Genomic DNA, 12,357 nt, shown 5'->3' on the forward strand with positions numbered 1-12,357 from the left:
CCGCCCCGGCCCGAGTCTCCGGCGGCAGGGATGAGCGGCTGCGGGGCGCGCGCTGGCGGGAGGGCCCGGCCGACCTCTGACCCCGGCCAATTTCGGGGGCGGGGGCCCTGGCGCTCCCCCAAGACGCGGCCGGGGCGCGAAGGTGGCGGAGGGCGGGGCCGGGCGGGGTTGGCTTAAAGGTCTCTCCTTCCCGGGGCAGGGGCGGCGGGCGAGTCATCGCGCGTCCAGGCGCCGAGCGGAGGCCGGGAGAAGTTCGTGGGCCATGGCTTCCAAACTCCTGCGCGCGGTCATCCTCGGGCCGCCCGGCTCGGGCAAGGGCACCGTGTGCCAGAGGATCGCCCACAACTTCGGCCTCCAGCATCTCTCCAGCGGCCACTTCTTGCGGGAGAACCTCAAGGCCAACACGGGTGAGGGGCTGCGGGCCGGGGCGGGACAGCGGGGGGATCCAGTCGCAGGGCACGGCCGCGGGCTCGGGTCGCCTGGGCGCCGGCGCCCTGCCCCCGCCCCGCCGCGCCCGCGTGGTCGGGTGGCTCGTACGTGCCGCGGCGCATGCAGCCGGTGCTCGGCGCCCGCGCGGCTGGACCGCGCCGGGGCGGAGACCGAGGCTGGCGGGGCGTAGGCGGGGAGGTGCCCGGCGCGCCCGGGGGAGAACCCCCAGCACCTGGCCGAGCGAGCGAGCCGGTCTGCGGAGCCCCCAGCCTGCTCGCACGCAGCTTCCTGCAGGCGGAGCCCCTCTGTCCCTCCGTCCTGCCACGGTCTCACGGAACCGCGCGTCCCGGTCCCCAGCGGGATCCCCGGGCAGCCACCTGTGAGAATCGCGCCCGGTGACGCGCGGGGACGCCGTGGCAGAGCCGCTGCGTGGCTGGAAAAGGCCGTTGTGTCCGTGCGGAGGTCCAAGGCATATTGTCTGTCCCCCATCACTCCTTCCTCCCCCAGCTGGGGTTTGTCTGATGGGAGACTAGAGAGACTCGTTCTAATAATTGCGTTTTGAAGTCAGCTTCAAAATGGAAATGGAACTGGCTCCTTGGGAACGTCTCTCTGGGCAGGCGCGGGGAAGTTGGGGCACCTCGTCCCTTACTCTGACAAGTTCCTCTCCTCTCTCCTACCACTTCGCTTTTACACCAGTTTCAAATGGTTTATCATTAAAAGGCAAGAGAGTTGTGGTGGTGCTGCGGGACGCATGCCCTTCTTGGCATGCAGATGTTTGTAATCACCAACTCTCCCATGAAAACGAGTTAGTGTCTTATCGGGTCCTTTACTCGTTCTTGTACGGTGTCGTAGGCGCTCGTTATGGGTTAATTGTCCAGGAATCTGAATTTCAAAAGCTCCTGTTAGTGCGAACAGGTGGGTGGAAGGCTGAGTTGGAGCACCCAGGGAAATTACTTGGAGCATGTCCCAGGCAGCTCAGCAACCTCTTAAACAGGTTGTAAAAGCAAGTCTTTATTTGTGACTCTTCAGGATGAGTGCCCTATGTCGCAAGTGAAAGTGGTTTGTGAACAAGGTTGCATTTTGTTTGTTTGTTTGTTTGTTTGTTTTGTTTTAAGAGGCTGCGTCTCACTGTAGCTGAGGTTGACCTGGAACTTACTCTGTAGCCCCAGGCTGGACTCACCTCGATCTTCCTACCTCTGCCTCCCAAGTGGGGGGATTAAAGATGTGCACTACTACCTCCAACTAGATTGCATTTTCAATGACCGGTTGCCTTGAGTGCCACCGCTCCACCACACACACCTCACCGAGCTACCCCCAACCAATTTTGTGACAGGGTTTCTCTGCCCTGGCCTTGGACTTGGACTTGTGATCCTCCTTCCTCAGTGGCTGGTGTTACATGACATTACCTCCCCCCCCCCCGCCTCCCCCCCCCCCCCCCCGTGCTGAACACAGGGCTTTGTGAATGTTAGGCAAGGGAGCCTCATCCCTAGATGTAGGTTTTTTTTTTTTAAACACCTCATTCAAATGCCCATTACTCCTTCAGATTTTGGAATGGCGCAGCCTGAGGGCTTGGGTGTACATTGAGCTCCACATGAGGAGATGGAAGTGGTGAGGGATGAGAAAAGCTAGCATGACATTTGCCCACTTCCTGACTTTCTCATTTGACTTGGCCGCTTGGAGGGCCTCATACTGTCCATCCCAGGGCTAGTGGTCCTTACATTTATTTTGGTTTTTCGTGGTAGAGTCTTGCTCTAGCCCAGGTTGACCTGAAATTCACTATGTAGCCTCACGGTGGCCTTGAACTCATGATCATCCTTCTACCTCCGCTTCCCAAGTGCTGGGATTAAAGGTGTGTGCCACCATGCCTGGCCCAAGTTATTTATTAAAAAGATTTTTTTTTTAAATTTTTGTCCCACTAGGGCCTTTTGGCTATTTTTGCAAACGAACCCCAGATGCATGTCCACTTTGTGTCCAGCTTTTCATGGGTATCAAGGAAGGGAAACCAAACCAGCAGGCTTTGCAAGCAATCACCTTTATCTGCTGAGCCATCTCGCATCCTCTTTTCCAAAAAAATAAAAAATAAGTAAATAAAAAGGGAAAAATGCTTTCTCTGCATCTAATGAGATGATCATGTGATTTTTGTCCTTCAGTCCATTTATATAATGTATTACATTTGTCGATTTGCGTATGTTGAACCATCCCTGCATTTCTGGGATAAAGCCTACTAGGGGTGAATGATCTTTCTGATATATTCTTGTATTTTGTTTGCCAATATTTTGTTGAAAATTTTTGCATCTATGTTCATGAGGGAGATTAGTCTGTAATTTTCTTCTTTTGTTCTATCTTTGCCTGGTATTGGTATCAGAATTTACAAGCAAGTGCTTTAACTGTTGAGCCATCTCTCTAACCCTTCCTTCTGGTTATTTATTTATTTTTGGTTTTGGTTTTTCGAGGTAGGGTCTCACTCTAGCCCAGACTGACCTGGAATTCACTCTCTATTCTCAGGGTGGCCTTGAATTCATGGTGATCCTCCTACCTCTGCCACCTGAGTGTTGGGATTAAAGGCGTGTGCCACCACACCTGGCTTTGAGGCAGGATTTGCTCTATATCTGGAACTTCCTCTGCAGTTCCAGGTTACCCTTGAACTCACTGAAATTCCTGCCTCAGCCGTCTGGCTTCGGTGATTAAAGGAATGACCATCACACTTGGCTCCCTTTTCCATTTTTTGAGGCAAGCCCAATAGACTCCCCCCCCCTTATTTATTCAAATGAGAGAGAGAGAGAATTGGCGTGTTGGCACACCAGGGCCTCCAACCACTGTAATTAAACTCCAGACCTTGTGCACATGTGTCACCTTGTGTGCTTGTGTCACCTTGTGTGTCTGGCTTATGTGGGACCTGGAGCTGAACATGGTTCCTTAGGCTTTGCAGGAAAGTGCCTTATTTGCTAAGCCATTTCTCCAGCTGTTTTTTTTTTTAATTTTTAAAAAATGTTTTTATTTATTTTAGAGGGAGAAGGAGTGGGAGACAGAGAGAGAGAGACAGAATAGGTGCACCAGGGCCTCTAGCCACTGCAAATGAACTCCAGATGCATGTGCTACTTTGTGCATCTGGTAATGTGGGTCCTGGGGAATCGAGTTCTTAGGCTTCACAGGCAAGCACTTAACCGCTAAGCCATCTCTCCAGCCCCCCCATTGGAATTTTGATGGGGATTGCATTAAATGTGTAGATTGCTTTTGTTAAGATTGCCATTTTCACAATACTAATTCTTCTGATCCAGGAACAAGGGATGCTTTCTATTTCCTAGGGTCTTCTGCAATTTTTCACTTGATAGTTTTAAAGTTTTCATTGTAGAGATCCTTCACTTCCTTGGTTCAACTTATTCCAAGGTACTTTTTAAAATTTTTTTGGTTTTTCAAAGTAGGGTCTCACTCTAGCCCAGGCTGACTTGGAATTCACTAGGTAATCTCAGGGTGGCCTCGAACTCATGGTGATCTTCCTACCTCTGCCTCCTGAGTGCTGGGATTAAAGGTGTGCACCACCACACCTGGCTTTTATTTATTTTTTTGATGCAATTGTGAATGAGTTCCAAGTCAGCTTGTGACTAAGTGATACCCTTCCCTAATGTACAACAGAAGAGGAAGCAAAGCCACTATAATTCAAGAAGCAACAAATAACAAGCCCAAATATATAGCTTATTTAAGAGTGGCAAATCCGACCATCCAGCAGATTTAACATATAACTCATCCTGATATGGAAGGTGCAATTAGTACTTCCAGTTCAGGCCTATATACCAAGTTTATTTGGTGGGTACTGATCTGGTGTAATCCTAGTTACCTTTTGGCTTGATTTTGGTCTCAGTTATGCTGTGCTCCTGTTTGGGTCCCACTTTGGTGCACTGTGAGTTCAAGTAGGCTGGCTGGGTTGCTGGATCACTGCTCTGGTTGCTGGTGCTGGGTGCTGTGATCTCCCTTCCCCTGGTCTCTGGTACTTTTGGTATTTCCCTTTACCTTGGCCCAGTTCACAACACAGTCCATCCTCCATTCACACTGGGCTCCCTGATACCACTTACTCTTATTCACCTGGAGTCGCTTCTCCACACAGTGTGCAAAAAGAAAAATCACCTTTTAGAAAATAATTCCTTCATGTTACTGTACTATTTAAAACCCTTCAGTGGCTTCATAGTGCCTTCAGAATAAAATCCACCTTCAGTAGGTTCCTCAAGGCTCTATTGGATCTGGCATTTGCTCATGTCTGTGATGTGAATACATCCCTCTGCCGTAGGCTCCTTTCTTCAAGTTCTTCACACTGCATGATCTCATCCTAGGACTCTACCTAGAACACTGCTTCTAAGTCATCATGTTCTCATTCCTTCTGTGTGGTATGAATCAGATCATTCAAACTCCTGTAAAGGCCTTCTTAATCACATAATTTAGGACAACTACCAGAACTCAAATTGTTAACTCATCACCACTTCATAATATAAATCTCACCTCTAATGCTGTTCTAGTGCTTTCACAAGTACTGTGACCTTTATTATTTTTTTTATTATTTTTTTATTTGAGAGCGACAGACACAGAGAGAAAGACAGGTAGAGGGAGAGAGAGAGAATGGGCGCGCCAGGGCCTCCAGCCTCTGCAAACGAACTCCAGATGCGTGCGCCCCCTTGTGCATCTGGCTAACGTGGGACCTGGGGAACCAAGCCTCGAACCGGGGTCCTTAGGCTTCACAGGCAAGCGTGCTTAACCACTACGCCATCTCTCCAGCCCGTGTGACCTTTTTTTGTGGGCACTTCTTATGAATAGGGATAGAATAGGTACTCAAAGATATCCGCTGATGTGGCTGGAGAGATGGGTTTGCTGTTAAGGCAATTGCCTGTAAAGTCTAAGGACCCAAATATCATTCTCCGGTACCCATGTAAGTCAGATGCACAAAGTGGCACATTTGTCTGGAGTTCATTTGCAGTGGCTAGAGTCCCTTGTGCACCTATTCTGTCTATCTGCCCCACCCTCTCAAAAAAAAAAAATAAGATGTCTGAGCTGGAGAGATGGCTAAGTGGTTAAGGTGCTTGCCTGCAAAGCCAAAGGACCTTTGTTCGGTTCCTCAGGACTCATGTAACCCACATGCACAAGGGGGTACATGCATTTGGAGGTTGTTTGCAGTGGCTGGAGGCTCTGGCTTGCACATTCTCTCTCTCTCTCTGCACCCCCCTCAGATAAATAAAAAATAAATATAAAAAATATATCTGCCGAGTACTGTTTTTTTTTTTTCTTTAAATTATTGAGTACTGTTTTTGAAACAGAGTCTCATGCAGCCCAGGTTGGCCTAATACAAGCCTATACACCCGCTCCTTGAGAGGCTGCGGCAGGACAATCATGAGTTCAAGGGCAACCTGGGCTATATTTGAAAAGATCCTGTCTCAAAAAAGGGCGGGCTGCAGAGATGGCTCAGTAGTTAAGGAGTCTGCCTGCAAAGCCTAATGAGCCAAGCTTTAGGCCCTGGTGCACCCATTCTCTTTCTCCCTCCCTTCCTCTATCTCTCATTATCTCTCTACATTTGAAAATAAATAGATTTAAAAAAAAACAGAGAAACAAAAAACAGGAAAACGTTCACAGTACATCTTAGTGGGAGGAAAATTCAAAATTCAACTCTTTCTCTGTCAAATAAATAAATAAAATATTTTTTTTTAAATTTTTTTGTTGTTCATTTTTTATTTATTTATTTGAGAGCAACAGACACAGAGAGAAAGACAGATAGAGGGAGAGAGAGAGAATGGGCGCGCCAGGGCTTCCAGCCACTGCAAACGAACTCCAGATGCGTGCGCCCCCTTGTGCATCTGGCTCACGTGGGACCTGGGGAACCAAGCCTCGAACCGGGGTCCATAGGCTTCACAGGCAAGCGCTTAACCACTAAGCCATCTCTCCAGCCCAAATAAAATATTTTTTAAAAAAGAGTGATTTGACTTATTTCTGCTTTTTCGTTTCTTTTTATAATTTAAAAAAAATTTTTATTTATTTGAGAGCAAAAGAGAGAGTGAAGGAGGGAGAGAGGGAGAGGGAGGGAGGGAAGGAGGGAGAGAGGAAGAGGGAGAGAGTAGGTATGCCAGGACTTCTAGCCACTGCAAACGAACTCCAGGCACATATGCCCCCTTGTGCATCTGGCTAATGTAGGTCCTAGGGATTGAGCCTTGAACTGGGGTCCTTAGGCTTCACAGGCAAGCACTTAACTGCTAAGACATCACTCCACCCTCTTTTCTTTTCTTTTTTTTTTTTTTAGTATTTCATATATATATATATATATATATATATATATTTCTTTTATATATATATATATTTCTTTTATATATATATATATATATATTTCTTTTATATATATATATATATGTATAAGTATAAGTATAAGTATTCTCATTCTCATGCAGAAGCACAATCATCTGTAGCTAGGATCCACCTATGAGAGAAAACATGTGGCGCTTGGCTTTCTGGGCCTAGGTTACCTCACTTAGTATAATCCTTTCCAGATCCATCCATTTTTCTGCAAATTTCATAACTTCATTTTTCTTTACTGCTGAGTAGAACTCCATTGTATAAATGTGCCACATCTTCATTATCCACTCATCAGTTGAGGGACATCTAGGCTGGTTCCATTTCCCTGCTATTATAAATTGAGCAGCAATAAACATGGTTGAGCACGTACTTCTAAGGAAATGAGGAGATTCCTTCGGATATATGCCTAGGAGTGCTATAGCTGGGTCATATGGTAGATCAATCTTTAGCTGTTTTAGGAACCTCCACACTGATTTCCACAATAGCTGGACAAGATTGCATTCCCACCAGCAATGTAGAAGGGTTCCTCTTTTTCCACCACCCTGCCAACATTTATGATTTATTCTTTTCATGATGGTGGCCAATCTAACAGGAGTGAGATGGAATCTCAATGTAGTTTTAATCTGCATTTCCCTGATGACTAGTGACGTAGAACATTTTTTTAGATGCTATATGCCATTCGTATTTCTTCCTTTGAGAACTCTCTATTTAGCTCCATAGCCCATTTTTTGATTGGCTTGTTTGATTCCTTATTATTTAACTTTTTGAGTTCTTTGTATATCCTAGATATTAATCCTCTATCAGATATATAGCTGGCGAAGGTTTTTTCCCATTCTGTAGGTTGCCTCTTTGCTTTTTTCACTGTGTCCTTTGCGGTGCAAAATCTTTGTAATTTCATTAGGTCCCAGTGGTTAATCTGTGGTTTTATTGCCTGAGCAATTGGGGTTGTATTCAGAAAGTCTTTCCCAAGACCAATATGTTGAAGGGTTTCCCCTACTTTTTCCTCTAGCAGTTTCAGAGTTTCAGGTCTGATGTTAAGGTCTTTGATCCATTTGGACTTAATTCTTGTGTATGGCCAGAGAGAAGAATCTATTTTCATCCTTCTGCAGATATATATCCAGTTTTCAAAACACCATTTGCTGAAGAGGCTGTCTCTTCTCCAATGAGTATTTTTGGCATTTTTATCGAATATCAGGTAGCCACTTGGGCTTACATCTGGGTCCTCTATTCTGTTCCACTGATTTACATGTCTGTTTTTGTGCCAGTACCATGCTATTTTTGTTACTATGGCTCTGTAGTATAGGTTAAAATCAGGTATGGTGATACCACCAGCCTCTTTTTTGTTGCTCTGTATTATTTTAGATATCCGAGGTTTTTTGTGATTCCAAATGAATTTTTGGATTGTTTTTTCTATTTCCATGAAGAAAGCCTTTGGAATTTTGATAGGGATTGCATTAAATGTGTAGATTGCTTTAGGTACATTAATTTCTGCCCTAATCTTTATTATTTCTTCCCGTCTACTGATTTTTGGTTTGCCTTGTTCTTCTTTTTCCAAGGCTTTAAGGTGAAACATTAGGTCGTTTACTTGCGACTTTTCTAATTTCTTAATATAGGCACTTAAGGCTATAAATTTACCTCTTAGAACTGCCTTCATTGTGTCCCAGAGATTTTGGTATGTTGTGTTCTCATTATCATTTGACTCTATAAATTTTTTGATTTCCTTTTTGATTTCTTCATTGACCCACTCATCATTTAGTAGTGTATTGTTTAGTTTCCATGATTTTGTGTATGCTCTATAGCCTTTCTTGCTACTGATTTGTAGTTTAATTCCATTGTGGTCAGATAGAATGCAAGGAATTATTTCAATTTTCCTGAATTTGTTAAGATTTGCTTTGTGTCCTAATATATGGTCTATTGTAGAGAATGTTCCATGTGCTGCTGAAAAGAATGTATATTCTGCAGCCTTTGGATGAAATGTCTACCCTGTCTGATATTAGGATAGCAACCCCTGCTTGTTTTCTAGGCCCATTTGCTTGAAACACCGTCTTCCAACCTTTCACCCTAAGATAATGTCTATCCTTTGTAGAAAGGTGAGTTTCTTGGAGACAACAAATTGTAGGATCCTGCTTTTTAACCCAGTCTGCAAATCTATGTCTTTTCGTTGGGGCATTGAGACCGTTAATATTAAGAGATATTATTGAAAGGTGTGTATTTATGTTTGCCATTTTTTTGTGTGTGTGTGTTTCTGGTTCTACCTGTGCTCTCTTCTGTTAACTGGTATTTGAGTATAGCTTGTTTTTTCTAGGTTCCTTATATGTGTGCTTATCCTTTTGTTCAGCATGGAGGATTCTATCAAGTATTTTCTGTAGAGCTGGTTTTGTCTTCAAATACTCCTTTAACCTGCTTTTGTCATGGAATGTCTTTATTTCTCCATCTATTTGAATGGATAACTTTGCAGGATAAAGTAACCTTGGTTGACAGTTGTTATCTTTCAGAACTTGGAATATATCACTCCAAGCCCTTCTGGCTTTAAAAGTTTGTTTTGAATAATCTGCTGTAATCCTGATGGGCTTGCTTTTGTAGGTAACTTGATTGTTCTCTCTAACTGCTTTCAATATTTTTTCTTTGGTGTGTGTGTTTGGAAGTTTGATTATAATACGGCAAGGAGAGGTTCTTTCCAGGTTTTGTCTGGCTGGGGTTCTAAAGGCTTCCTGTATCTGCATTGGCACCTCTTTTCCAATTTGGGGGAAATCTTCTTGTATGTATTTGTTGAAGACGCCTACTATGCCTTTGGAGTGGAATTCTTCTTCTACTATGCCCTGAATTCTTTTTTTTAAGTCAGGGTTGTTTTTATTTAATACATTCTAATTAAATAGTAACAGCAGTAAATAAACACTTTGAAAAAATCAGGCAAGTATCCCCCTATATTTGGAAGAAAATTAAGTAGAAGTATTCTACATGGTAGAAGGGAGAGAACTGTCCACAGTGAGATAATTCAAGGACAACTTGAAAATTTCTAAAGCTATTGCCAAACACCAGTGGCCACAAGTTGGGACATGCTACTTCCAAGAATCAAGTGTCTATTATCTATGTTGGTTTTATTATCAAGAATTGAATTGCACCTGTGTAGCATGGCATTCTTGTCTTTAACTAGCCTTAAGAGGAAAGAGTCTCTTTTCCATTTGTACCAGTTTGAAATGTTTCTGAACTAAGGCTCCCTTGAAGTGGGTTACTACAGTACTCATTCACAGGAGAGTTTACACATATAGTGAAAAGACAAATACAGGATTTCATGGTTGCTTTTTGTTGGGGGGGTCGTTGATTAGGTTATTGCATAAAATAGGGATAAATACAAGCATGGTCTGTTTAACAAAACTCCTAAATACGTCAAAACGCAAATATATAAAATGTCCTAAAATAGACTGATCTCCAGGCAGGAGTTGAGCCTGGGCCAGTCTGGTTCCTGCCATTCTTCAGTACTGAGAGTGGAACCTTTCTCTTCTAGAGTCCTTGGACCTTTGACCCAGTGCAAAGGAAATTCAGAAAGGCAAGGCATTCTGATAGCAAGGCTCCCTCCTCTTGACTTGGGATATTTTATTTTTTAATTAAAAAGGATTGCCTGGACTTGGTCCAGCATAGGAAAGGAAGCATCACTCAGCTGAAAATTATCTAGGGGAACTTTGTAATACCTAGCTACCTCTTCACACCTTTACATTAGCGTGGGTCCAGCTGTTCTGAGAACAAATCCTGCGCAGTTATCCAGCCTGGGCAGTCACTCAGTTTTGGTTCTCTTTTACATAGCTGCATTCAGACATATTCTATATGAGGCATTGCTTTAAAAAAAAAAAAACAGAGAGAGATACATTTGTACCTGGAATTTATATTCTTTCAAGTAATCTTTTAGTCTTGTTGGTAAAGGCAGTCGCCAGATGGTACCGGTACATTTGTTAATGGTGAGTCGACAGAAATGCTGCAGAGAAGGTGCTGACGTATAGAGTGGTTTGGTCAGATAGAGGTGAACAGTCCCCTTCAGGGGGGCTTCAGGGCCCGTCCGCTTATCCTTGCACATCTGAACATAGTTGTCAATCAAATGAACCACACTGTTAAACTGCTTCAGCTTGGACTTGACACATATGATAGAATCCAATCTGAACTTCCCATCCTGGTACTCAATGCGCAGATTAGTCGGTCCAGCTGACGTCTTAACAGATATTGTTAGTAGGTAGTCTGAGTGTGAACTATCTCTAATCAAGAAAGTTCATTTGGGCGCCTCTTTTAATTTTTCTTTAGCTTCATTAACAGTCATACTTCCCCAGTACCATCCTGTCTGTCCGAGCTGGCACAGGGCCTTGGCCAGACGCGCTGCCTTGGGAGGGCTCCTCCGTGGAGCCGGCGGTCCCCCAGTGGCTCCTCCGCGTTCGCTCTGCGCTATTCCCGGAGAGCTCCAGGCACCGCAGGGTCATGGGAGAAAGATCACTGTGTCAAGGACAGGTGGTCACCGGGCTTGGTGCGCTGGGGTGGGGAAATCCAAGATCTCCTATCTTTCTCAGAAATCAGTGGATACCACAAAATGAGTTCCTGCCCAGTATCCGAAATGGTGGTGGAGGGGGAGGTGATGGGAAGCGGCAGGTTGCAAAATGTCGCACTGACATGGTCAGCCACGATCCACTGCAGGGGGCGCCGGGGCTCTGGGCACCGCAGATCTTGAGGCTGCGCCGCTGCTGCAGGGGTCTCCGGGCGCAGGGCCCTCAGCCAGCGGCCAGCGCAGCATGGGTGGCTGCCGGAGAGGAGGCTCATGCTTCAAGGGGAAGCTTCCAGGTTGCCAGCCATAGACTTGGCAAGTCTGTCCTGAATTCTTTTTTTTTTTTTATTTTTTTTATTTTTTTTTTTTTTACTGAATTCTTATATTTGATCTTTTCATAGTGTCCCAAATATCTTGAAATTCCCACTCATACTTTTCTATAAGTTTGTCTTTCTCTTTGTTGGACTGTATTAGATCTGCCACCTGGTCTTCTAGCTTAGATATTCTGTCTTCTCCTTCATCCATTCTACTGGTGAGATTTTCTACAGTTTTTTATTTCATTAACTGTGTTCTTCATTGCTATTAATTCTAACTGGTTTTTCTTTATTATTTCTATTTCCTTATTTATGTCTTGTATTTCCTTCTTTATTTCATTAAATTGGTGTCCTGCGTCGTCTTTGATTCCTTTGATTTCCTCTTTGACTCCTTTGATTTGTTCTCTGACTTCTTTGAAGATATTTACAATCATTCTTTTGAACTCTTTCTTAGGCATTTCCTCTAACTTGTTCTCACTGGAGGTCATTTCTGATGCATTAATACTTTTAGGTGGATTTATATCGTCTTGCTTTTTAGTGTTTCTTGTGTTATAATGTATATATTTTTGCATCTTGGATTAAGTTAATACTTGGATTTTCTAGCTAGCCGGGTATTCTTAGCTGTATCAATTGATTTGATGTTATATATTTTCAGGGTAGGAGCTTAACATGTTAGGTGTGGCTCTTAAGACTCTCAGAGTATCTACAGAGGTGCTCCTAGGGGTTGAGTTTCCCTGCTACGGGAGTATTCAAGTAGGCTGAGTGGAA

At 44.3% G+C, this 12,357-nt stretch overlaps 1 protein-coding gene across 2 annotated transcripts in view; it reads left to right on the forward strand.

The window, feature by feature from the left end:
- Positions 1 to 202: 202 nt before the first annotated feature.
- Ak4 (adenylate kinase 4) overlaps positions 203 to 12,357 on the forward strand; it is an 86,124-nt gene continuing 73,969 nt past the window's right edge. The window contains exon 1 of one of the 2 annotated variants that reach the window (XM_045149405.1): positions 203 to 407. In XM_045149405.1, coding sequence (XP_045005340.1) covers positions 263 to 407 — 145 coding nt within the window. In that variant the 5' untranslated portion in view covers positions 203 to 262. The remainder of the gene's footprint in view (positions 408 to 12,357) is intronic. The other variant, XM_045149403.1, reaches the window with a different exon arrangement.

The sequence above is a fragment of the Jaculus jaculus genome, chromosome 5, assembly GCF_020740685.1.
Source record: "Jaculus jaculus isolate mJacJac1 chromosome 5, mJacJac1.mat.Y.cur, whole genome shotgun sequence".
NCBI classification, from domain to species: domain Eukaryota; kingdom Metazoa; phylum Chordata; class Mammalia; order Rodentia; family Dipodidae; genus Jaculus; species Jaculus jaculus.